Source organism: Cucurbita moschata, unplaced genomic scaffold, assembly GCF_002738365.1.
Source record: "Cucurbita moschata cultivar Rifu unplaced genomic scaffold, Cmos_1.0 Cmo_Scf00060, whole genome shotgun sequence".
NCBI classification, from domain to species: domain Eukaryota; kingdom Viridiplantae; phylum Streptophyta; class Magnoliopsida; order Cucurbitales; family Cucurbitaceae; genus Cucurbita; species Cucurbita moschata.
The window spans coordinates 423,725-449,530 of record NW_019268576.1 but is presented as its reverse complement, the minus strand read 5'-3'; the positions used below and the strand labels follow the sequence as shown (position 1 = coordinate 449,530).

Here is a 25,806-nt window from a genome sequence, read left to right as displayed (position 1 = left end):
TCTAGCTCGAATGCAAAAATATAACTAATCCTCATCTCCTTTCAAGCAATGTCCCAGACTATCCTTGGCTATTGACTTACTGTATTAACTTGCTCGGAGCAACCCTCTTATATATGGAGTAAGAAAATGCAGGAATGGATTTTGATAGAATTCAGAGAAATGAAATGACTTACCAAACAAGAAAATACAGAAGAATGTCGAGTATTTTGAGAATCTCGGACACCTCCCTCTTGAGTGTACTTGAGCACAAACAACTAAATTATATCTCGCCTTCATCCCCTCCTACTAGCGAAATTTATGATGGCCACCTGCCTAAGAAATTAAAATATCACGAGTTCCTTTACAACATAATCACGACTGGTTCACTCATAAAGCTCCCGCGAGTAGTGTTTGTTTCTTTATCACAATACAAGACTGCATCTTTTATGCTCATCATTTTTCTACTGCCATTTTTATTTAGAAAGTTTTCCTCTCAGATGTTTTGCAGGAAGTTCATTACGCATGGAAGAGTATGATTCTGTGGTTGAATATAGAACCATGGATTAATTGTAGCGAAGAATCTGTTTGAAGAGGTATGTTATACTCATCTCTCCTGTGGGTAGCTGGTTATATTTGAAATGAATTGACATTAATAGGAAGAAAATGTAATAGTAAGGGACGAGAATCGTGGCATGGATGCAATTTCATATTCTTACATTATCCTGGATGAAAGAACTAAGATTTCTTCTGCTGCCGAAGATTTCAAACACGATCTGCAGTTCGGGTGTGTTAGTTTGGTGCATCTTTTCCCACACATCGCTAATTGATTTCTCAATGATTTCCATTCGACCTGCAAATCATTCGGGAAAAGACTGTTTGAGGATACATTTTAGTACTGATCTTCTCTCTGGTTGTGGGATGATCTCCCCAACAACGAATGGATTGGAGTCGTTGCTCGATCGGGGTCGTCGTTTTTCTAGCCTGACCTGGAAGAAAGACACTTGGAAACAAAGATTATGTAGCCTGCACGCCACCACATAAGGCTCTGAAGATAGTATTATTATTCATACGTTGTATTTCTTTTGCACCCAAATCGTCTCGTTAAATGGTGTATGTAATTGACTCGTTGCTGATTGAGCCTTCCCCGTCCTTGCCTCACCCCATGGACAGCTCCGAGGGTAATGGACTTGATGCTTGATTACTTTCTATTAGTACTTCCATTGCTTTGTGGCTCATGTATTTATTCGAACATTTAGAGCATTAATAAGTTGGTATTGTGTAATTTGAAATGGAGGAAGTTCAGGTGTAGAGGAGAACGAGTTAAAAGAGAGTTTTTCTTCTTTTTTTTTTTTTTTTTTGCACTACTTGATATTTAAAGATTTGTAATGTATTAGTGTACAGGCTTGTTATAAATTTAGAATGCTATCACCCTTAATTGATTGACTAGTTGAACTTCAACTAGGCCACTTTTTGTCAGTCATATCGAGTAACTCTTTCTTTCTTATTCAAGCATAAAAACCTTTCGAGTTGATAATTCTTTTCGAATCTTTTTTTGTGGAAGTCTTTTTCTTTCCGTCCTAGATTATTTTCAATATGTCTACAAAAGAAGAAATTGCAACGCGCCACGGTCATGTTTGTTTAAGATGTGTTGTCCATGGCTACATGTCTAAAATCTATGCTTGGTATGTTGCCTTCATTCCAAATTTCTATGTCCCATTTTCTAAAACTTTTTTTTTAAAATGGATTTTTCAAAACGGGTCCAAAGGCTTGAATACAAGTTGTCTAGTCGTAGGCGACGCGACCCTAAGTTGACTTAACTCGAAAGTTGGCTTAACTCACTCTTTTTTTTTTTTTTTTCAAAATGGGTTTTTCAAAACGGGCCCAAAGGCTTAAACATAAGTTGTTTGGCCGTAGGCAACCCGATCCTAAGTTGACTTAACTCACTTGGTGCTGAGGGTAAGTATAGGTTTAAGTTAGACAAGTTGGCTTAACTCACTTGGTGCTGAGAGCGATCCTAAGTTGACTTAATTCGAAAGTTGGCTTTAACTCACTTGGTGCTGAGAGCGAGTGTATAGGTTTAAGTTAGACAAGTTGACTTAACTCATTTGGTGCTGAGAGCGAGTGTATAGATTTAAGTTAGACAAGTTAGCTTAACTCACTTGGTGCTGAGAGTGATCCTAAATTGACTTAACTCGCTTGGTGCTAAGAGGAGTGTATAGGTTTAAGTTAGACTAAAAGTTTAAATAACAAAATAAAAATAGGGTATAAGAAATTTCACAAAAATCAACCTGAAGAGATGAGAAGCTAATTGAAGCTGTTGACTCGTTTTGAAAGTTGTTCCCAATTTGAAAATTGGGTGAGCCCCAGTCCAATTCACTCTTTTGCTTGAAAATTGGGTGAGCCCTAGTCCAATTCACCCTTTTGCCTAAGTGAGGCCAGGCGAGAACATCTCGTTGTTCTTCAAAATTCGGCTTCAATGTCTAATTTCCTCTGCAAAACCCTACTTCAGGTTCGGCATCTCACCACGATTTCGCCATATCCAAAGCTCCGCTGTGTTCAATCACTCCACTTCAACTACAGCACTGTCGCTTCCGATTCACATTCTTTTACGGTTTCGTATCTCATAAACTCATGCTCGTTGTCTCCTGAATCTGCTTCATCTGCTTCAAAGCTCGTTAGCTTCACTTCTCCTGAAAAACCAGATTTGGTGATCTCTTTCTTCAAGAATCACGGCTTTTCTATTGCTAATATCTCGTTCATTATCTGGAAATACCCTCGGATTCTGCTGTCTAATCCGAATGGAACTCTTTTGCCTAAGCTTGAGTTTCTTTACACCAGAGGTGCTTCGAGTTCCGAAGTCACGAAGATTATTTCCAAGGCTCCGAAAATCTTGATGAGAAGCGTTGATGAACATCTGGTTCCTGCTTTTGATTTTTTGAAAGGTTATCTTGGATCTAATGAGCGAACTATCGCATCAATCAAACGCTTTCCGAGTATCATTGCGGATATTCACCAAAAACAATTGAACGGATCTGTTAGAATGTTGCTCGACGCCGGCGTGCCTGAGGCGCGTGTTGTGTTTTTTCTTTTTTACCAGCCGAGAATGTTCACTATGGCTCTAGACAGGTTTAGGGAGATTTTGGAAGATGTGAAGAAAATGGGATTTGATCCATCGAAATCTAGCTTTGTTCAAGCTGTTTTTGCTATACGAGCAATGAGCAAATCGACATGGGTACGGAAGCTTGGTATTTACAAGAGGTGGGGTTTATCTGAAGAACAGATTCTTGCTGCATTTAGGAGCCATCCATGGTGTATGACATTATCAGAGGAAAAAATTATGTTGGCAATGGATTTCTTTGTCAACAAATTAGGCTGGGAAACTGCAGCGATTGTCAGGAGTCCTTTGCTGCTTTCATTTAGCTTAAAAAAGAGAACAATTCCAAGAGCTTCAGTACTGCTGTTTCTGTTTCAGAAAGGTTTGACTAAGAAAAAAACCATGTTGGTAAAACCATATATGTACACTGAAACTCAGTTCTTGCAGAAGTTTGTTCATCCTCATCTGAAAGAGGCTCCTCAGCTATCGAAGCTGTATCGTGAAAATGTGGATGGTGGGATAATCGATTATGAAATTTGAGGCTTTCACTTTATACTGTGAGTTCCAAGTTCAGCTTTCTTTTATTGCACTAATTTTGCTAAGTTAAACTGCATGAAATGCAATGCCTGAATATCTTGACTGATAGTTTACTCTGTTTCATTACAAGTTTTTTGCTGCGAAAGACTGATTCTTGATTGCTCATAAACATTAGATTAACATTAAGCTCTGCCGTGATTTATAAGAGTCTGTTGGTTTGCTGAAGGATTGGCAGAAATGTCAATTATTGGTTACCCAATAGCTATAGAGTTCCCAGACCTCATAGTAAACTTAGGGGTATTTAGAAAGACTGAATTGTGTAACAGCCCAATCCCACCGTTAGCAGATATTGTCTGCTTTGAGATTCACGATTTTAAAACGCCTTTATTGTGGAGGGTTTCCGCACCCTTATAAGAAATGTTTCGTTCCTCTCTTCAACCAACGTGGGATCTCACATTGTTATTTTGCAAGGTTATTGTGCATTTGAGAAAGCAAGAGTCATTTGATGAAGCAAGCTTAAATCAGTTGCCTGTAAATTTTTGTTCTAAAATGTCTAATGCTTTTGAAAATAGTTTCAAAAAAGTCCATCAAAGCAATAGGTTCTCGTTGGATTAAGAGAAAATGACGACACAAAATCCAAGTAACCTTCAAGGGAGTTGAAGGGCTATAAAACGTAGATGTTGTTCTGGTAGTGTAACTGCTGGTAGTATTCTGCTGATGAATTTTGGTGGAAAATTGGCAGTGATGCAACTTTTGAAGGCCCCATCCATCAAAATTGTCTGTCAATTTCCTTTGTGAGAGGGTGAGACTCTGATGGGAAAGGATCTCTTTTTGAAAATGGTTTAAATTGAAGCAATTATTGAATGTATCTGATTCTGTCAATTAGGAACTCATACTACCACCGTTGATAGATATTGTCTACTTCACCACCATTGATAGATATTATCTACTTTGGCCAGTTATGTATTGCCGTTAGCTTCATGATTTTAAAACATGTCTACTAAGGAGAGCTCTCCAATAGATGTGAGATCTTACAATCCATCCCTTTTAGGCGATCTTACAGTCCACCTCTTTTAGGCACCGTCGGCTGTATTTTTATAAGAGGCCTAGCTATTATAAACTCTGTAAGACTTGTTGGATTACTTCTACCATTCAAGTGAAAATACCAAAAGTATTTTAGGGAGCAACTTAAAGAGAATGCTACGAGCATTTGCAATATCTGGAGGGCTATAAATAAGGCCCTATACCTCACGAACGATTTGATCCCCAAACAAAAGGAAAGAAAAGAGAAGAAACAAAATGAGTGGGCCAGTCATTTGTTTAATGGGGGATGCTGCTACGAGTCAATTGCCTTAGCTCTCTTTAATTTCAAGATTACAATAAGATTTTCAATCCAAAAGGAAAAAGGGAAAAAAAAAATGAAATACAAAAGTCAATGACGTGTTAATAAAAAGCACAGAATTCCCGCCCCCTCCCCTCTCTGCACAATGCTCCCTTTTTTCACGCATGAAAGAACAGAGCTTGGTAACAATCCCCATCATCATCATCATCATCTCCCAATAATCTACATTAGTAGCAGGAAAGGCAGAGCATAATATAAATAATGATAAATGGAAAAGGGGGAGTTTGAGAAATTCGAAAGCTATTCAAATCCCTCCCGATTGTACTTTTTTTACTTTTTTTTTTTAATCTTTTTACTGTGGCCCTCTCTTTTTCTCCACTCCGCCCTAAAATCCTTCAAAAGCCAGGCGATGGAAGTGAGAGGATAAATCCAACCAAATGAAGAACTCAAAGTCTCCTTCCCCATCACTAGCAACCTATGCAGATGATAGTGTACAATCTTCCTCTATGCATCTTCTTTTGCACAAACTCCTCTGGATCCTTTTTTACGTCATGTCTTCGAACTAACTTAACCAAGCAAGAACTTGAATATGTCGCTTAGTGAAACTATCCCTTCTACCCGTTTGCTGCCAGCTTCCACGATTACAAGCCGTCGAACGCCTGAAAGTTCATTTAGGAAGAGGGATTACTTCAAAGTTCAATTACCCATACACAAAAGATAATGATCTCTGTAATTAATTAATCTCATCATGAAGACATGATGATTGTCTAACCTGGGTTAGCCAAGCGATCCATCACTTTATGCAACGAGTCGGAATGCAAACACATCTGACATCGTTGACTCCGTGGCTCATAAAGGGAAAAAGAATCTTGTCCAAGTTGCAATGCCTGGGAGGAACCAGATACAAAAACGATGGAAAATTTTCAATATTGAGTGCACATATGGCGTGCATTCATCGATGGACTGCATAAATAACAGATGATGAGTGGGCTAGGAAAAAATTGCAATGGCATGAGATGGGCTATTTAACAATGATTAGCTTGTAATCAAGCCTTTCCTATCATTGAAATTTTACCCCAAGCTTTCCCATTATCATCGATGCCATCTACAACCATTGAAATTGCATCGATTTCATTAATTTACTTTCTTATACATATACGATAAATTGATGCATGTTTGACACTTCACCATTCCTTTCTCCGTTTAAAGAACAGAAGGAAGAGGAAATCCCCCAGAATACAGCCAATGGAGTTTTAAAATATATTAAAACCCTCCTCTATGCAGTGTACAACCCCACAAATAACAAACAGATGAGAAAGAGAGCCAACTCACATCTCTAGATATTACTGATTTGTATTAAAATGAGATACTAGGGAATATGGGAACAAGTTACCTGATGAATGGTCATTTCATCAAGATTGATGTGTGTGTAAGCTCTATCCTTTGCAAGAGCTGTTATATCGCTGTAAAAAAATAGTAATGATATTATAATACATATTTTCATTCAAATAAACCTGATTAAAAAATTTAAGATGACTAAACAAAGATGTGGCAACAAATAACCTTCGGCAATATACATCCAGCAATGAATCATTGTCGTCAACTATGGGTATTGAACTAACTTGAGCTGCAAGTTGCAGAATGCTATGTCAAATGAAATCAATAAAATAATCATAAAACATACATCATAACTTCAAATGCAACATCACGTCCCCAAAAAACAGAGTGGAAGTATGGATGCATCATAAATTCTTGAAGTTAGCCTGTCCACATAAGGCCAGCTATTAGACTATATATGGCCTTCTCCACACACCAGATCAATCAGGGAAATATAAGCACACCACTATCCAAAAAAAATATGTGGTCCATGAGTACGTGAAATATGCCAATGTACCAGACATGAAGATAGTTGACAAGAACTTGATCAAACAAGCAGGACAATGTCAAATTACAATCTCCCCATTCGTCATTGAAGTTTTAAAATCCAAAACAATTACACAACTTTTCCCACTTCATGATATGGACTTTATCATTTTATAGCACTAGATCGGGGTGATGGATGGCCAAAAAGAAGACCAGATCTGAAAGAACCTTTTCTAAGACCCTTCAGTTATCCACGAGAGCGATCCCTCTTCTTATAAGGAAAGGCCACCTATCTGAATCACCAAAGTAAAACCATCCTACAGTATAAGGTTTGAGTGTGAACCTTGAATCAGTAAGTTTAACGCTGAGCTAAGAGAAGCACTAGGTCTCAACATAGCTAATGGCCTTCTATTCGATTCTCCAATTTTTGGGACCCATGTGCCTACTGGAATCGCAAAAATTGGTAGTTGAAGCACAGGCAACAGGCTGGAACAATGCCTAAAGTACCTGCAGATACCTGGAAACTAACACCCATTACTTAGTATCAGTGGAAGCTCCATTTTTAATGTAAGAAATTTGGAAAACACTTACATTTTAGAATTCCAGAAAGTGAAGCAAGATGCAACAACTGTGGAAATGAACCATCTTCTGCAGATGAATGGATTATGGGAACTGTAGCCACCTGGTTTTGCAATATCTTTAAAGCAACATCCTTCAAATTATCGAATGGTTCAGCCTACATAAGCAACAATAACAGAGTTAACACAACTTTCTGACAGGTTAGTGCAAAGACCCTTGTCAATAAAGCAGTCTTTAACTAGTAAAGGTCGCATAAATGTTTTAAATCGAAAAAATTCAGAAAACAACTGAAAGAGAGATTACATAAGAGTAAACAGGGCAAATTCACCTTTAATAAGATAATGTGACATCAGATATTAACTGGTGGTGTATATGGATCATGACATCAGAGATAACAATTTCAGTTTAAATTAATATTTCAAAGCAGGAGAGTGCTATGATTCAAAGTCAGGAGCCATTTAAACACAATGCTAAAGCTTTTCAACCCTCTGAAACAAAAAATTAGGAACTTCCTACAATACTTGAGTTCAATAGTTCTATGATCTCTCCAGAAGAGAGTTCAATAGTTCTATGATCTCGACATAAGTTAGACCCTTATGTTGTGATATCACACTTCACCTAAGAAAATGAGTTATATATTTCAAGAATTTGTTAATTCGCAATCTAAGTTCGGTCATACTCAATTCCAATTTGAGTTAAATGTAAAGGCTACATTCACATGAAGACATAAGAAAACATCAATTGGTTTCTCTTTGGATATTACTGCCAATCAAAATTCTGGAATAAATTAAACCACAGTAGCAACAAATTCGTTCCAAAGCTGACTTTATGCAAAGATTCAAATTTGCCGCATATTACACTCACGTGAATGAATTGTCTTGACAAGAATCTTCCTTGCCCATCCACTTGACCGTTCAAATATGCTTTACCCTCTTTCCAAGCAGATATAGTATGTGTTTCAAGCTCTTCCTCTGTCAGGTTTGAGCCACGCTTCCCAAGCTACGATTCAAATTTATATTAGTATATTTGGAATGAAATTATAAACTACGAACATATAAATGAATGAGAAACAGCAACAATTCTATAGTCATATGTATGATGCCCCAACAAGATTAATCAAAATAATTAGATCCTGTCAATCACATTTACATGCTAACACTCGAAAGAAATTTGGTAAAGACTTCGAGAAAATATCTACAACATCCAATTTGGGGGGAGAAAAAGTGTGTGGGGGGGGGGGGNGGGGGGGGTTGTCGGAAATGCTTCTACACATACTTCTTTTAATATTAAAATAAAATCTGATGCACTGAGAACTCCAACAAATTGCCCCTTGCTGAAATCCCAAAGAGGAGCTGTTGGGATACCCTGTAAACAGTTAATAAAGACAAGGTATAAATCCAGATCTCTTGAACACCAAGACGTACATTAAATAGGTGATAAATAGAAAATAATAAATGTCTAAATTATTTCATCTGTACAAAGGGCATAAGAAAGGGAAGTCAAAAAGAGAGATTGTATTTTCTCCTTCATGCACAGAGATTAATCATTGCAAAGGTTTTCTACCCACCAAACGGAGGGGAGAAAAGGAGAAAAAGAACTTGCCTGCTCATGCAATATGTGAAAAGCTTGCTTCACAGGTAAGTCAATGTCTAAAGCAACAACCTGTGACATAATTGTGCTCCCATGAGTAGATGAAAACATTTAGTACAAATATGGTATCATACAAAAGTTTAAAAGATTGACATTTCAAACCTTGCCCGACTCTGGGAGCAACTCGTAAACAGTATGTGTGGACAAGAATGCAGATATACGGTGACGGGAGCACTGCAGATCAGCCTCTGATACACTATGCACAGCCTCTGACAGCCATCCATCATTTATTCGGACCTTGATGATAAACAAAGAATTTCAATTATCTGATACAAGGAGCAGTGAGAGTATAAATCTTACACCGCAATCCCAGTAACTATAAGTAACTATACACCAATAACTTAACCCGGCGTATAAATACAATGAAAGGAGCAACAGCGTATAAATAATTCTAACCAGGCGTCGGAATGTATCAGTATCCACATCCATGCTAGATCCAGGGGTCATCTCTGGATTGGCAGGTGGAGCAGCATAGCTAGGCTCTGTAGGCAAGCGAACAGTGTTCACTATCCCATATTCACCAGGAGTACAAGTCTGCTGCTCGTCATGTCGCCATTCTCCATCAACAAAAAATTTATACTGCATCCACAACAAACCTTACTTGTGCACATTAGCATAACAAACTACATAAGAAAAAAAAAACAACAAATCATAGTATCTTGAATAAAAATTTTCATCATATAATCTCAACTCAATAGCTCAGCATTACAATTTCTCATTGTTGGAGTACATGGAACAGTAATTTGGAAATAATTAGAAAAATAGCATTACTACCTAAAATAGCTGGTAGATGAGATGAACATGTAAAAAAAGATCAACAATATTACTTAGCATGGCGAGAATAACTATGATTACAGAATCAATAACTGGAAAATTCATTTTCAAAAAACACATGCGCAGTGCAGTATATTATAGCTCTTATTTTCATATTTTGACCTTGATCATTTACACACAGTTACCAACTTACCAGAGAAGTCAAAATAGCAATAACTCTGTTTAATTTATTCATTTCAGGAAGTCATTTTTTCCCTTGAGAAACATCAGCTTCAGCTAAGTGACATTTTAAACTATTCAAAGCTTATTAAACTAACATTTTGTAATGTTTAAACAGACATCTAACATTATAGTGAAATTAAGCACAGCAAAAAGCTAAGGTTAGCGTAGATTCATCATATATCCGAAGAGTCCCTAGAAAAATGATATATGAACAGTTTAAAATGCCTTATGCAACCACCGCAATCTGACCTGGTGATATCCAGGGGTTAAGCTGTAAATAGCCTGAAAAACAGTAGGACAGCCCTCCATAGGCGTCATAGGAACAAGCTCCGACCACCTTCATCAAAGATACAATTGTAATTTACTAAAATCGTCTACAGCAAAATACATATATGCATAGCCCTTCTTGAATCGTTCCACAGCAATAAAACAAGCAAGAAATTATTGGAAGTACAGATGACAATGAACTGAACATCACCTGGTGAAAGAGCCACTGAGAAATACACTTCTTCCGCCATACGGCCAGACAAAACGCATTGGGATTAACATTGTTCCCGCAGTTCTAGCTGTGTCCCTCACAGTATCCATACTGGAAGCAAACATCCGACGCTCAATTGATGGAGTCTTCAAGCAATGAAACTTCTATCGCGCCCCCATTAATTTAAACCACAATACACTGTAAAATCAATTCGAGCAAATTACGCTACAATATGGACATCTACAAATCTGACATCTCATACCCTATTCATCCTCGAAACGAACAAGCTAGTCTCAACTCAAAAGCAATCGTCAATCGTGGAAGGCAAAAGTAAAATGAAGCGAAGAAACCAGATTATTCTACAAAAGACTTCGGCAATCAAAAATTAGAAGTTCTAACTCCCATTGCCTACATCGAGGAGCGGAATTGTACCCCCACCCCCGAAAAAAACCCTAGCTCTAGACAAACTAGAGCAAGAACCCACCAAAATAGGAAGCCAAACACCTTCGAATTCGAATCGCATGCAGATGCGAACTGGAAAACAAAAAATTCGTAACCCTACAACTAATCAGATATTTTTGAAGACCAAAAGAAAATGGAAAATTTAGATGAAGACAATATAGAGAGTGGGGGAGAAACTCGAAATGGAGAAGCGATATGATCGGAATCTAACTTCGAACCCTAGAACAGAGAGACGGGTCTGATAGAGATGTAGAGGGGAAAAATAATACTATAATTAATAAATAATAATAACAATTAAAAAATAAAAACAAACAAAATTAAAAATAAAAATAAATTAAAAAATAAAAATAAAACTCCAGAGCATAATTTACCTCGTCCACGCCCTGAAACGGTGAAAAGTAACAAGTTCTGCTGTAAAAAATTATCTAAATTATAAAAAGATTCACTTTTCAATTTGTTTCTTTATTTCCAAAAGTTTAATTTATTTTTCATTAAAGTCTCGCTACTACTTTAGAATAAAAATAATTCTATTCAATATGCTAATTATTTTTATTTGCAAAGTAGTTGTAAAATATTTTTAAAATAATTAAAAATAATGTAGTAACTTTAAATTTTTTTTTTTTTTAAATAAAATAGGGTAAAACAGTAAAGCTTTAACATTCTCAAATCGGTTTCTTTTTTACCGAATTAATTGTAGAATTAATGATTAATGGTTGATTTTTAAAAAAAAACCCATCAAATCTTGTACTATTTATTACGTGAGATAATCCTTGATTAAATCATAACTAACTTAATTTCTAAGTGTATTTAATGGAGATTAATAATTTAATTGTTTAAAAAATTTAACTCAGTTTAATCTTGAACAGTATATAGTTGATGTACGAGAATATTATGTTCAAACAATAATTTAAAGGACATATAATATGATAGCATCGAGTTTATGAAATGAAAAGTTTGTGGTGAAAATTAATACAGCTGGATCACGCTAGTGATTGAATTAAACCGACCCTCAACGTATCAGTTTGCAAATTGAAGTCAGATTGAGCCAAATTAGCTCCACTTTTAAGAGCTAAATCTATGACACAACTCTCGATTTTAGCTCATTTTATCGAGTTTGGTTGGTCTGTTTATTGAATATTAATTAATTAGTTATAAATACAAAATAAATTTTTTAACTTGAATATTAATTATATCATGTTATTTTTAAATTGTGGAATTTTTTTTTTATTCTTAATAGAAGTAGTGTCATCTTAAAGTTTGCGTTGACAATTTAATTATAAAAATATATATATATTAGTAATTTTTAACACTTAAAAAACTTTTGAAAACATGCAATATATAAATTCATAAAAATATATAATATTCTCTATCAAATAGTGCCTTTTAAGATTTTTTTTTTAAATTTTTTATAATTATGAAATTAAATTGAGTTCGATAGATTAAGATTATGTAGAGATACTTATGTTTTTTAAATTCTTGAACAATATATTTTTAATTTAAATTTTAAATCTATTATTTTTATAAATTAATTTTCTATTTGATTATAATTTAAATCTCTCTCTTACAATTATTTTTTAAATATGATATTTAAAAAAATCTTATCGAAAGTTTGAATTCAAAATTATAAAATTCCAACCATTAGATTGAATTTAAATCTTATCAGTGTGGTATTATACCAAAATTATTTTATTTGGGAAAGAAAATTTCTCTCTACATTTATTCACTCCTGCCCTCCTTACAATAAAATAAAATAAAATAAATAAATGGTTATTTTTATATTACAATAGTAAATTAACAAAAATTCGAGTTTTTTCTAAATTTTTTAATTGTTAATTTTGGAAAATCTTTAAAATATCATATTTAATTAAAAAATAGAAAAGGAAGGCTTGAAAAAAAAGAGCCCTCTTTTTATCTTTTAATTATTTTTATCTATCCTGTCAATATATAATATATGATATATATAATTATCTATATATATATATATATGATAAAATCGATAAACAGAAAGGAGAGATATCTCCAAACTTAATATTTAAATAATACCAATATATTAGAGTGGGTTGAAACCCTAATATATAAATAATACCAATATATTAAAGCCGGTTGAAATTTCGAGGCAAATAGATCCTACCACACATACGTAAAGAAGGAATATAATGACAGAGGCAAACAGAACTTTTGCACATTTTTGTTAATCCATAAACACAATACACATAGGTCTATGGATCCATACATCTTGATCAGAAAAGAATCAGTAGAAAAATAAAGAATCGAAACTGGTCGATATATTTTTCGAAACAAACGAAAAGGAAACGAAACGAAAATTAGTTTACATTTTTAATATCATATAAATTAATACCAACGCAAAAATCCTTAAAATTAATTACTATTACAATATTTCAATTATAATAAAAAAGGTTTTGATATTTACCAAAATTAGCACGCACTAAATATATTTTGGAAAAGGTTTGAGCTTTTGTAAATTTGTGCTCGACTATGTTTGAACTCTCAAATTTGATTATGGCTAGCTATGAATAATCTAAAAATAATTAAGAACACGACAAAAAAAATTAGATAAAAAGCTTATTTTTAATTAGAAACACGACGATTTTGATCTCGTGAGTAGAAAAGTTATAAATTAAAATTTGAACTATAATTCAACCAAGAATTAATCTTATTAAATCTTATTTACTAATATCTACTAATTTCCAATTTTCTTGAATTTAATTTAATCTCCTAACAAAAGTTAAATTATTAATTAGTAATAAAAGTTAAATTATTATTTTGGTATATTAGCTGGCATTAAATTTTTTAAAAATAAAAAAATAAAAAATATTATTATTATTTAATGAATTTGGATATAGAGTAATACTGAGTGAGCAAGGGAGTATTTAAACGGAAAAATTCATAGTTACACGCTCCAATAACCCACTCGCATCCGGGAGTAGGGAATTTTGGGTCATAAATGAAATAATATTTTCATCAGGCGGCGAGTGGGAGAAAAGATTTCCGAAACTCAAAACGAAATTGTAACTTGAGAATCTACTAAAATCCCCCGCAAAATCCAAACCCCAATTTTCGTTCGTTAGGATCATTGATTTTTTTTTCTTCCACAACTGGGAATTTTCCGTAGTTCTAGCACTCTCAGAAGCCCAACGGAACCTTTTCTTTTCCGTTTCGATTAATCTGTTTTTGGGAGGGTTTTTGTAGAATTACTCGAACAGCATCGACAGTGCGATCGCCATTTGACGATCGTCCTGTTCAAGAGAAGCCGATATCGATTCCGCTTCTCCGAAGTAAGGTTTCGTTTCCGACTTTGGTTCGACAGAAGTTGTTTCTGAGTATTGTTGTTTTATCGTTCTTGTTTCTTATTAAAACGATGCTGGATTTTAGGGACAATGATTGTTGGAACTAGGGTTTTTGGTTCACATCTAATGGTGGGCTCTATGGAGCCAATGATGATGATGAAGGATTCCATTGGCATGGAAGATGGCGAAGCTTCTTGTTATTACAAGGAGAGTGGCCGTGATGTTGACCCTGATATTACTCTCTCTTACATTGTAAGGGTATTCTCTTAAGCGTTGGAATTTGTTGACGGACTGCGACTTGTTTCTTGATTGGCACAGTGAATTATTTGAAACATGCGTATTTGATTTTTGATTTTTGATTTTTGTTTGTATCCATTAGTATAGAGTTTGATTAAGGGGAAATCATGGGGAAGGAAGTAAATTGAACTCATGAAACTAAATTGTTGATCAGTTGAACTTGAATTAGGTGGAACTCAGAAGGGCATAAAATTACTAGTTTGTTTGCTTGGAAAGAATTGGTAAACAATTTCCATTGTTGATCAGTTGAAATGAAATGAAATTGAACTAAATAATGTATAACATTATGAGTTCGTTTGTTTGAAAAGCATCCAAATTATCATTCTGGAAAAACCTTGCCACTTTTCTTTCTATGGTCGGCCTGTCTAGTAACCCGGAAAAAGAAGTTTAGCCGTTTTTTTTCTTTTCTATTTGTAAGTACTCATAATTTTTGGCTCATCTGAATTAACTAGACTTCACTTCTTGTATTTTTAGGATGAGAAGATTGAGCGTTTTCTTGGTCATTTCCAAAAGGACTTCGAAAGGGGAGTTTCAGCTGAAAACTTAGGTGAGTTGCTTTCATAGACCACAAAACGACAGATTGAGATGATCGTTGCATTTTAAAATAATAATATATGGGGTTCTAATTGTTATTAGGGTCAAAGTTTGGTGGTTATGGCTCATTTTTGCCTACATACGAGCATCGTCCTTCCATTTTGCCTCACCAGAGTAATCAACAAAGAGAATGCAAGGCAGCACCATCTCCGGATAATGTGCTCTTGAAGGTACACGAAAACTATTCTAATTATTTTAGCTATTACATGTGAAAAATATAATAGAGTAACACTGATTATATATAAATGATATAACTAATCCCAAATTCTTTATGCTATATGGCCGTGTATGTGCAGGGCTCTTCTCAGAATCCTAAAGTTCCACCACCTGGGAGGCCAGAAGCTGTTGTCTGCAATACTATTCCCCCTCACAATGCAAGGGAAACTTCTGGCAGTATCTCTGGCAGAGTAGATTCATGCTTGCCAGCTACTAAAGTGACCAATAGTTGCCCTTCGAAAGATGAAGCTTCAATCAGCTTAGGTTGTCCGATGGACAAAAGATCGCTCAAACTTCGAATTAAAGTTGGTTCTAACAGTACTGGATTGAGAAATGCAGCAATATACAGTGGCCTTGGACTTGATGACTCTCCACCTTCATCAGAAAAAACCTCTGACGTCAATGAAGGGATGCTGCCCATATCTCAATGCCCACCGGATGAGTCTCTGACTAAGATAATTGAGGTGACGGTTCTACTGATTCTATAATTTTTCAATTCAAACAGCCATTTGTATGCTTACCGCGCACTCTCTCTATCTCCTTTGGACAGGAGATGACTGCTTTCCCAGTGCCTGATGGAGCATTGATATCACCTCTTCACGAGAGCCTACTTGGGTTGTCAAGAAAAGAAAAACCGCTTCAAGAAACCAAATACGTGCTTTTCCCGAAGGATAAAAAAGATGGTTTGGCGAAGCTAGCCGATGAGACCGACAGTACATTGGTTGAGAATAAGAAAAAGGAGGTGAGGCATATAGAAAGGCATGTCAGTTATAAGAACGAAGTTTGTGCTTCTCTTGGGAAGGAGACGACTACTCTCGTGAATGGAAAATTAGAAAATGAGGCTTTTGAAAGCAAGAGTTTCGTTTCTAATAAGCTGCCATTCGAACTTGTTTCCGAGGGTATGATGCCTAGTGCTTACTTGGACCCACAAAAGAAGAAGCTTTCTTGTAAAACTACACTGCACAAAGCAGAAACAGACACAGACAAAGGATCAATTAAGAAAGAAAAGTCTGAAATTGTTGGCAAGAAGAAATTAGGAGTGCCACAGACTGCTAGTAGGAAAACAGCTGGTTCAGTCGAGAAAGGCTTTGAGTTTAGGAGTAAAGCATCAAAAATTAGGAAGGACACTGATGCTGACACTCCTGAATCAGAAAATAGAAGGCACAGGTTGGTTTTCAAAAGTCTCAGTACATTAACCTAAAATTTATGAATATAATGAAATCTAACAACCACCCAGAAAGAAGTTTTACATACTGAATCTATGATTTAACCGATCTGTATTCAATTTACTAATGACTTAATTATATCTTATACAGCAATCAGAAAGCAGGAGCGATCAATAGAGGTTCTTTTAACAGCTCGGGGCTAGATGGAAACCGTAAAAGTAAGGGTGTAATTGACAGGGCTTCTGGTGACTTGCGAAAGGTCAAAAGATCAGATGACAGTGAAAACAAAACGTCCAAATCCTCGATGGTGGTTGAACCAGCAGTGGTGGCTCCTGTCGATGAATGGGTATGCTGTGACAGTTGCCAAAAGTGGCGCCTTTTGCCCTTTGGGAAAAAACCCAAACTTCCTGAAAAATGGTTGTGCAGCATGCTTAATTGGCTGTAAGTTTTCTGTTTTTTTCTCTGACAAAAAAGAACAGTTTAAGTTGATGGTGCTTCTATGTTTAAAAGTTTGATTTCTTTATTGATAATATATTTTTTTTCTTCTGACCTCTTATTCCTTGATTTTCTTATTCTATTGTTTTGCTAATGTTATCTTACCATTTCACTCTGTTGCAATTGTATAGCCCTGGGATGAACCGATGTGACATTAGCGAGGAGGAGACAACGGAGAAGCTTTATGCTTTGTACCAGCTACCATTGCCCGGGAGTGGAGATGTTTCGCAGAAACATGCCAATGGACTAACATCACGTGATACTTCAAAGCAAGGAAAAAGGAAAGATACTTTGAAGGAAATACAAAATCCAGTTAGCAGAAATGATCAGAGTCATGTCAAAAGTTCTCTGAAAAACCAGCAGCTAGAGTTGAGGAAAAATAAAGGTCTTAATGGTTTCAGTAATCCTCCGGATCAATTGAGAAATTCAAGGGATCATTCTTCTAGTGACCTGCACAACTTGGTAGAGGGAAAGAACAGAGGTCAGCTGAAAGAAAAATCCATTGATAGAGGTGAGCTGTTCATTAGAAAGTAAATATTCAATCTTGTCTTCTAGATTTATCTTTTTTTAAAAGATAATTGGATATTCTTCTGATCCTTCTATATCAAATATGGAAGGTGGGGAAGTTATGCTGAAGCACGGTAACGTTGGTTTAAAGATGCACAACAAATTGAACGTGGACAATGAAATGAAAATTTCATCGAAGAAATGGGGAGAAACAGCTGGTATCTCCTCTGTTGATCAAGTTAATGATAGAAGTGCTTGCACAAACAAAAGGAAACTGAAGGATTGTCAGGATGTTCAAAAATCTCATAACAGTTCACTTCATGAACCTGTGCTATCAAAGGAAGAAACTTGTGAAAGATTGAATAAGAAAAAGAAATCCAATGTGTCAAATGGTTTTGCTGGTGGTACGGAAGAAATCGGCAAGGATAAGGAACCGAAAATGCCAAACAATAAGATTACTCATAGACAAACTTCTGCTGGTACGGAGTTACCAAAGAGGAATTTAGGTGTTCGACAAGTTTCAGTGGCAGCTAACTCTACCTCATCAAATGTTTCTCAACCTCATTTAACTAAAGCCAAATTTTCAGTGAAAGTGTCTCCTGTTGTATCAGTTTCATCATCTCCCATTAAGACATCCAGCCTTGATCAGCCTAGGTTTTGCAATAATCATATAGGCGACAGTGTGGAACCGAGCCACAAGAAACGCAAGAACGAGTTTTGCACAGAGAATAAGGTTCTACTTCCGGCTTCTAATGAGAAGGACAAAAGTATCTCGTCTGATGTGGAGCTTGATAAGTTGAAGGCTTCTGATGGAATGTCCAAGCGCTCAAAGAAGAGCACGACATATGTACCAGAGGTTGATTCCTACCACAATGCAGCTTGTCCAAATGGGACAGGTGAAATTGAAGGAAGTATTCCGCAAAAGCATGGCATAAAGTTAACTAAAAAAGAGGCGATTCATGTCGGTGCTGAAGGATTGAAATCCCCTCGAAACCTCAAGGGTTATGAAGATCAGAGGTCAAATAGAGGTGTTGGACTTCATATGAAGCGAAGGCGGGATTCTGAAGCAGGGATTAAAGGTGTTCTGAGAACAGTAGAAAGAGGTGGATGCAAAGAAGAACCGTCATGTCTTGGTGGTGACTCTTTACGAGTTTCTTCTAGGGCGGGCAATTCTCATCAGCTTTCCGCCGATGCCCCTAAAAGTGATGATGCAGTAGAGTCAAAGGCATTAAAAGAACGAACGAAATCCTCCGATCAGACTGCATCTAATACATTGAAAGAAGCCAAAAAACTTAAAGACAAGGCAGATAACCTCAAGGTTCCCTCATTGCTGCTACTCTCTTTGAACATTGTTGATAAGATCGGACCTGTTTCTAATCCTTACTAAAGTTGTTTTCTTATGTGTTCCATAGGGTTCTGGATTCGTTTTTGAAAGTAATGAGCTCTACTTTCAATCTGCTCTGAAGTATCTTCATGGAGCATTCCTTTTAGAGACTCCTAACAATGCGACCGACAAGCATGGTGATATGACTCACATGCAGTTCTATGGCATTGCAGCCGAACTTTGCGAGTAAGTAAAAAATGATCATTAGATCACTTGTTTTTGTCTATTTAAGCTGTAATTCCTTTTAGGCTTATTTTAAGTTGTAAACTCTCAATCATTTACAGGATCTGTGCCCTTGAATTTCAAGGCCGCCGAGAAATGGTTGCAGCCGCATTGGCTTTTAAATGTATCGAAGTAGCATACTTGCGGATAGTTTACCATAAACACTCAAGTGTCAATGGAGATCGCCTCGAGATGCAATCGTTGTTTCGTACAATTGTGCAAGGTAATAGGGAAAAGATATGATATTCATTCAGCAGGAGCTCAACATTTTGCACGTTAAGATTCTCAAGTTTTGTCTATGCATTTCGTGTTTGAACCATTTTGCACGTTAGGATTCTCGAGTTTCGTCTATGAATTTCGTTTTTGGTTCAAACGTTGTACTCTTGCCTGCTCGGAAATAGGGTCTCTATATTTATTGGTTTATTGGAACTCTTTACTCTATCTTTCACTAGGTCAATTAATTAACAATGTCTCTTCCAATGAATTCCTTTCTTTAAGGTGAATCTCCATCTTCTTCTGCATCAGATGTCGATAACTTCAGCAATCAAGGAGTTATTGACAAGATTACCTCTGACAGAGTTGGTGGAAGTCACATCTGGAATTTTGGAAACTGCACGAGTTTTGCTCGAGTCCTCGACTTTGTAAGTTCTCATTTCTACCCGAACTCGAATAATTTGTGAGATCAAACATCGGAAGTTTATCCTGCCATCCTCAATGCCTATTTCGTCTTGGAAATATAATTTTGAATTTGTTTTTTCGTGTTGCAGGCACGCAACATGAATTCAGCCATGGAGGCGTCGGCGAAATCTCAAAGCGCCTTCGTGGCAGCAGCTAGTTCATGTGCCACTGAAAGAGAACATGTGGACTATGTTGCATCAGTTAAAAAGGTGATTGATTTCAGTTTCCAAGACGTCGGGGAACTCGTAGAGTTGGTTCGGGTTGCTATGCAGACAGTAACTCAGTCAAGTTTTTGCGGTGGTAGAGATTAGGTGAGCCATGTAAATAGTTATTTTCTTGGATTATTCTTCCATGAGGTGATCAGTTGAGAAAGGTAAGGGTCTCTCACTGAAACTGACTTCATCCTGATAACTGGTTAGGAAACTTACATAGTTCGTTACTTACCAATACTTGTGTACAAAAAAGCGAGATCGAGTAGAAAATTCGAAATGTAATATATTTTTTTTTTTAATAATTATTCTTGAGTTGAGATTTTTTTGTTCTTTCACCCATTTGTGGGTCATGTAAATGCTTAATATCTTAGCTCCTAAAAGTGGAGCTCAATTTAAAAAAAGTGGTTTCTGCTTATTTGGCAAACCATTTTCATTCAGATGTACAAATTATACTTGAAAGCACTCTTTTTTTTTCTTCTCATTTTTTGGGTGTTTTTAGACTGTTATGTTGTGAATATGCACATTGAATTCTTGTGGTGGGTAGACTCTTGATTTTGAACATAGTTTAATGAGTTAATATAATGATTGATTGGGGATGTTTGTGATATCCCACCTCGGTTGGAGAGGAGAATGAAACGTTTCTTATAACGGTGTAGAAACTTCTCCCTAGCCGTTTTAAAATTTAAAAACCATGAGGATGACAACATACGGAACTGGTCAAAGTGGATAATATCTGTTAGCGGTGGACTTGAGCTGTTACAAATGGTATTAGAACTAGTCACTGGGCGGTGTGCCAGTGAGTACGATGAGCCCCCAAGGAAGTGGATTGTAAGACCGTAAGGGAGTTATCTGTTAGTGGTGGGCTTGAGCGGTTACAAATGGTATCAGAACCAGTCATTGGGCCGTGTGCAGAGAGTACGATGAGCCCCCAAAGAAGTGGATTGTGAGATCGTAAGAGAGTAGATTGTAAGATCCCACGTCGGTTGGAGAGATAACGAATCATTTTTTTATAAGGATGCGAAAACCTTTCTCTAACAGACACGTTTTAAAATCTTGAGGCTGACGACAATACATAAGAGTCCAAGCAGACAATATCTACTAGCGGTGGGCTTGGGCTGTTACAATGTTCCTGTGGAAAATGCTATACTCGAGAGAGCTGTGTTATGAGTGACGTTATTGCATGGTTCAAAGCAATTGTGTATACGATGAAAGTGAACGTGTGGTGTGCTTCTTTATCCAATAAAAACTTCAAAAAAAAAAAAACACTTCAAAAAAAACATAGCATTTTTTTTAAATTCCTAAGAAATTACCAGAAATCATTGCAAGTACAATACCCAGTTTTGAAATGATGAAATCTGTTGACATCTCTAACTACAAAGTCTCTCTCCACAATCTCACTTATAAGCTTGAAAGCCTCGTGACAATCACTGCACATTCTCAAGTTCTTCATCATTCTTATGGTCAGTCCTTCAGGAATGCTAATCAAACAAAACCCCAATGCCAATCTCTCACTGTGCAACCAAACCTTCTCTTCCTCTGCCTCCTCTTCAATATCAACAAACACCAATCCCTTGCTCCCTCTCGAATAGCCTCGGTCCTTCATTTTCCGTTCCAACTCTCGTAGTAAACGCAACACTTCGTCGCCTCGTGGGCACGACATAACATCCCCAGCATAGAATACGTAACTCGAATCTTTTATCTCAACCCAACTGCAGCCCGGTTCTTTATAGACACCACTATGCTTCATCTCAACTCGAAGTCTCTGAGCCTTCTCCATATCCCCAGCCGATGCATACGCATTCGACAAAGTGACGTATGCACCCGCGACTTGTCTATTGGCATCGACCAGTCGCTGACAGGCTTCAGCTGCAATATCTACCCTCCCATGAAGCCTACTAGTCGAAAGTAGCGCTCCCCACAACAGCGCCTGGTCGTCGTCAGGCATTGCCTTCATGGATTTTGCTAGCTGGTATGCTTTATCTAACTCGCCTGCTCGAGCTAGCATGTCGACGACACACGTATAATGCTTAGTCTCAGGCATTATCCCATGTTTCTCATACATGGAAGTCAAATAATGAAGGCCCTCATCAGGAAGCCCTGAATGGCTACAAGCATGCAAGACACCAACAAAAGTGACATGGTTAGGCTTCAACCCTTTTCTCACCATTTCTTCAAAGAGTTCAAGGGACTGTCTCCCAAGTCCATACTTTGCTGTGCTCACAATCATTGAAGTATAAGAAATAACACAAGGGTTTAAAATTCTTTTGAAGACCCTATCAGAATACTCGAGACTCCCACATTTAGCATACATATCAACCAGCACGCTAGCAACGACATCGTTCGAATCACAGCCAAGACGAATCGCTGCACTATGCACGACTTTGCCCGCAACCAACCTGCCCAAGCATGCACAAGCACTAATCACACTAGCCAACATGAAATGATTTGGACGTTCCCAACTCGAGCTACCGAACTCCCTAAATAGTTTTAACGCATCGTCGCCATGTGCGTTCTGAGCATAAGCAGCGATCATTGAAGTCCAAGAAACAATGTTCTTGCAAGACATGGAATCAAATACTCTCCTGGCTCGAATAACATCGTTACACTTCCCATACATATCAATAAGCGAAGAACACACCACAACATTCCCTCCATAACCAAAAATCTCCATACAGGCATGGAATTTTTCACCGTCTCTTAAATTCGACAGGATCGAGCAGGCCTTGATTGCGGTTGCAAAAGTGAAGTCATTGGGCACAACCGAGGTTCTCGACATTGCCCCGAACAGCGATAGAGCGATACTCGGTTGACCATTGTCGACGTATCCTGCCATAAGCGAGGTCCATGAGACAACATTTCGGGTAGGCATTTCGTCGAACAATTGGTGTGCAATTGCAACTCTACGGAATCTGACATAGCAATTGATGAGATGGTTGGCGGTGAGAGTTTGGTTTAAGAATCCAAGCTTAAGGGCTATGGAGTGAATGGAGGTTGAAGATATCAAATCCTTGCAGCTTCGAAGATGGTGACTGAGATTTTCAATGGTTTGCAAAGGCGGCCGTTCGTTGAGGGCAAAAGGAAGACTTCGTTTCAACATCAGCCAAAAATGGTTTGTGTTGTGTTACTTTTGTATTGTTTTTAACTAACCCATTAAGCGAAGAGGAACCAATTCGCAGGTCCAATCATTACCTTCAAACATGAAAACATGAGAGCAAAAGCCTTATCTCCCATATTATGTCTCTGTTTTCTTTCCTTCTTACGAGTTGATATTTTATATAGACCACTTTTCTTTTTCCTGCATAGTTAAGGTTTATACTAAAATACAAGTGATTCCTACGGGTATTTTTTTGAAAAAAGTCTAAGATGATTACTTATTTCGTCGTCGACATTTGGGTCCTCTGTTTTCGAGCTTTCGGAACATAAATTACTTCAGAGAACCTATCTAGAAAGTGTTAAATTTGAGCAAAAACGGAAGAAGGGTGGAGTTTTGGTTTGACATGGCTAGTTCAATTGAACTCGCCATGTCATCGACTTCTTCCTCATGAAGGACGAAGACGCATGCAGGCTATAACATCGTCGCCTATAAACGCATCTCTCCAGCTCCGTTTAAGTGCTTGAAGGGAATCGTTTGGATTTCTTGTCTTTTTGCTTCGTCAGCGGCATCGATGCAGAAACTAGAAGGAAATCTTTTAACACTACCAACGTTCAAATATCGGATTCTTAGCAATTTCACATTAAACAAACAATAACAAAAGCTCCTTTTATCGGAAACAACCTGATAAGAAGTATTTCTTGAGGTCATCGATAGAAAGATTAACAAAAGTTCCAACGTCTCAAATTGGATTAAGCTTGAAATTGTTTGGCTTATTGCAACATGATTCGATCAAACTACTTTATCGAGATCGAGATCTTAACTCAATCTTCAATTCTTGAGTTATCTTTAAATTAACAGAACACCTTTCTATCAAAGAAATGATAGCTGCGTTACTCTGCAAACCACAAATCTAAAAGCATATTTCATAAAAAAAAAAATTAAAATAAAAAGAACAGAACCACTCCAATTAAAACAGCACATAAATGCATCTGTGACACTGCCCATTGCATCCCAATTTCGACACGACCTCTCGTAATACACTTACTAAGAAGGGTCCACTCATAGAATTATCGGACCATTTTATATTAGAAAAAAAAAAAAAAAGCTCAGATATTATCACCCCCCGAAGTACAGACACGGAACCTTGTGACAGCGCTTGCCTCTAACCTCGTTCGGATGGCAAAATGTACAGACAACCGGGCTCCTGGTTTTAACATTTCATGAAAACACGGCTCACGAATCACAGAGGCTACCTACAGTAGCATATTCGTGATTGTGCCGCTTACAACATGAGCCTTTCGTGCTATCTCGAATAGCACCGGCCACGACTCTCACCCATGAAAAGATTAAGATCAAGCCAAGTACCTAAACAAGTGGGGGTTGTCTTTGTCTCTTTCTAGATAGTCCCGGGTGATCAGATCTTCGATTCTCTTCTTAATCGCCTTGAAATCAGGCTGCATCGTGTTCATGTTCCAGTCAATATGAAGCGGAGAGAAAAGTGACATTATATGAAGCAAAATAAGAGATGTGATATGCACTACTAACTAACCTTGAACATACGACCCAATTGCTCGACGCACTCCATCACTAACTGCTGGTGACCCAAAACTTTACGACTCTTCATGATACGCACAATTGAAGCATCGATAGCATATCTTCTATCCTTGTCGACATCTTCAATTACTTTCTTTTTCTCATCCACAGGCGGAAGAGGGATCTACATGATCAACAAAAATGAATCACACACCACATTCATTATGCCAAACAAAACGACCGACACGATGATGCTGCCAGTATACCTTGATTCTCCTCATTTTGTCAGTGAATTTCGCATTGAACTCGAAATGATCATTGGGAGAGATGGTCTTCGTGCTTGGCTCCTTGTTAAGAATTTTGTACTTGGCACATGACAATGAGTGGAGTAGTCTAACAACATCATCATCACCCAAGTTTAATTGTGTCATGATTTCGGAGTAACTTAATCTATCTGAGGAATTAAATAGCAGCAGGGCAGAAGCCTATAGATTTAACAACATAATTAGTACCGCAGAGAATTTATCATATCAACAACAATATCTTTTAGGGAAAGCCAATTAGAGGTATGAACAACTTTTCCAAGCATGTTACCTGATAAGTTGTCACAATCAGTTCCATCGTTTTTGGTTCAAATTTTCCACTGATATTACATGTACCCAATGAGTAAATCCACGTAAGTTTTCTATGCTTGGTTTTTGTTTGATAAAACTCTTTGAAAACTTCAACACATTTTACCTGAAACAAATAGAACAAATAGTTTGATACATCAAAGTCTTACAAGTTTCAAGGCACAGGAAAAACTATCGCATACACCATAACATATGTGTACCCAAAGTATACAGAGCAAAAACCAATGCGTACCATCTCTGCGGGCAGATTGAGGTCAAACGACTTGTAGCTTGGCCAAAAACCAGTCGTCAAAACAGTAACAGTTAAGTCGATCCCCGGACTAGCTTGTGGATTATTGCTCAGATACTCCTCGAAATTAGTTTGGTTCTCCCTTGCCAATGTCAAATCAGTGACCTAAACATATGACTTAAATATATTAGCAATTCACTGTTTATAAGTTAATTGACATAATTATATTACACGATCCAATCTTTTTTTTTTTTTTTTT

General features: G+C 36.9%; 6 protein-coding genes across 10 annotated transcripts in view; 3 read left to right on the top strand and 3 right to left on the bottom strand.

Annotated features, from left to right (window-relative positions):
* Window positions 1-4,492, top strand: part of LOC111436816 (transcription termination factor MTERF6, chloroplastic/mitochondrial-like) — a 12,582-nt gene extending 8,090 nt beyond the window's left edge. The window contains exon 3 of the mRNA XM_023074575.1: window positions 4,116-4,492. The gene's annotated coding sequence lies outside the window, so the exon portion shown is untranslated. The remainder of the gene's footprint in view (window positions 1-4,115) is intronic.
* Window positions 2,255-4,396, top strand: LOC111436817 (transcription termination factor MTERF6, chloroplastic/mitochondrial-like). The gene is made up of 2 exons (XM_023074576.1): window positions 2,255-3,630; window positions 4,082-4,396. The coding sequence occupies exon 1, from the start codon at window positions 2,456-2,458 to the stop codon at window positions 3,611-3,613; it is 1,158 nt and encodes a 385-aa protein (XP_022930344.1). The 5' UTR covers window positions 2,255-2,455; the 3' UTR covers window positions 3,614-3,630; window positions 4,082-4,396.
* Window positions 4,493-4,906: 414 nt separating the features above from the next.
* LOC111436858 (sucrose nonfermenting 4-like protein) lies at window positions 4,907-11,237 on the bottom strand. Of its 2 annotated transcripts, XM_023074630.1 has the most exons (14): window positions 11,003-11,237; window positions 10,519-10,716; window positions 10,290-10,377; window positions 9,441-9,623; window positions 9,147-9,281; window positions 8,997-9,056; window positions 8,670-8,759; window positions 8,259-8,393; window positions 7,407-7,551; window positions 7,159-7,332; window positions 6,516-6,579; window positions 6,346-6,415; window positions 5,725-5,839; window positions 4,907-5,611 (listed from the first exon to the last, which is right to left on the bottom strand). In XM_023074630.1, the coding sequence occupies exons 2-14, from the start codon at window positions 10,641-10,643 to the stop codon at window positions 5,520-5,522; spliced, it is 1,476 nt and encodes a 491-aa protein (XP_022930398.1). In that variant the 5' UTR covers window positions 10,644-10,716; window positions 11,003-11,237; the 3' UTR covers window positions 4,907-5,519. The 2 variants fall into 2 exon arrangements, with proteins under 2 accessions (XP_022930398.1, XP_022930399.1); XM_023074631.1 differs by lacking the exons at window positions 8,670-8,759; window positions 11,003-11,237 and having other exon boundaries at window positions 10,519-10,723.
* A 2,680-nt stretch (window positions 11,238-13,917) lies between these two features.
* LOC111436950 lies at window positions 13,918-20,492 on the top strand. 3 transcript variants are annotated; one of them, XM_023074755.1, is made up of 13 exons: window positions 13,918-14,276; window positions 14,374-14,540; window positions 15,060-15,132; window positions 15,222-15,349; window positions 15,476-15,859; window positions 15,946-16,562; window positions 16,712-17,002; window positions 17,188-17,567; window positions 17,674-18,881; window positions 18,976-19,133; window positions 19,232-19,392; window positions 19,695-19,810; window positions 19,937-20,492. In XM_023074755.1, exons 2-13 carry the CDS (start codon window positions 14,379-14,381, stop codon window positions 20,156-20,158), a joined length of 3,900 nt encoding a protein of 1,299 aa, XP_022930523.1. In that variant the 5' UTR covers window positions 13,918-14,276; window positions 14,374-14,378; the 3' UTR covers window positions 20,159-20,492. The 3 variants fall into 3 exon arrangements, with proteins under 3 accessions (XP_022930523.1, XP_022930521.1, XP_022930524.1); XM_023074753.1 differs by having other exon boundaries at window positions 19,668-19,810; XM_023074756.1 differs by lacking the exon at window positions 19,937-20,492 and having other exon boundaries at window positions 19,622-19,708.
* Window positions 20,493-21,365: 873 nt separating this feature from the next.
* Window positions 21,366-23,302, bottom strand: LOC111436901 (pentatricopeptide repeat-containing protein At4g15720). The gene has a single exon (XM_023074693.1). It carries the CDS (start codon window positions 23,154-23,156, stop codon window positions 21,366-21,368), a length of 1,791 nt encoding a protein of 596 aa, XP_022930461.1. The 5' UTR covers window positions 23,157-23,302.
* Window positions 23,303-24,049: 747 nt separating this feature from the next.
* Window positions 24,050-25,806, bottom strand: part of LOC111436850 (cullin-1-like) — a 6,262-nt gene continuing 4,505 nt past the window's right edge. For both annotated transcript variants that reach the window (XM_023074620.1, XM_023074621.1), the window contains exons 16-20: window positions 25,551-25,712; window positions 25,281-25,424; window positions 24,953-25,171; window positions 24,703-24,870; window positions 24,050-24,607 (exon numbers count right to left, since the gene is read on the bottom strand). In XM_023074620.1, coding sequence (XP_022930388.1) covers window positions 24,506-24,607; window positions 24,703-24,870; window positions 24,953-25,171; window positions 25,281-25,424; window positions 25,551-25,712 — 795 coding nt within the window. In that variant the 3' untranslated portion in view covers window positions 24,050-24,505. The remainder of the gene's footprint in view (window positions 24,608-24,702; window positions 24,871-24,952; window positions 25,172-25,280; window positions 25,425-25,550; window positions 25,713-25,806) is intronic.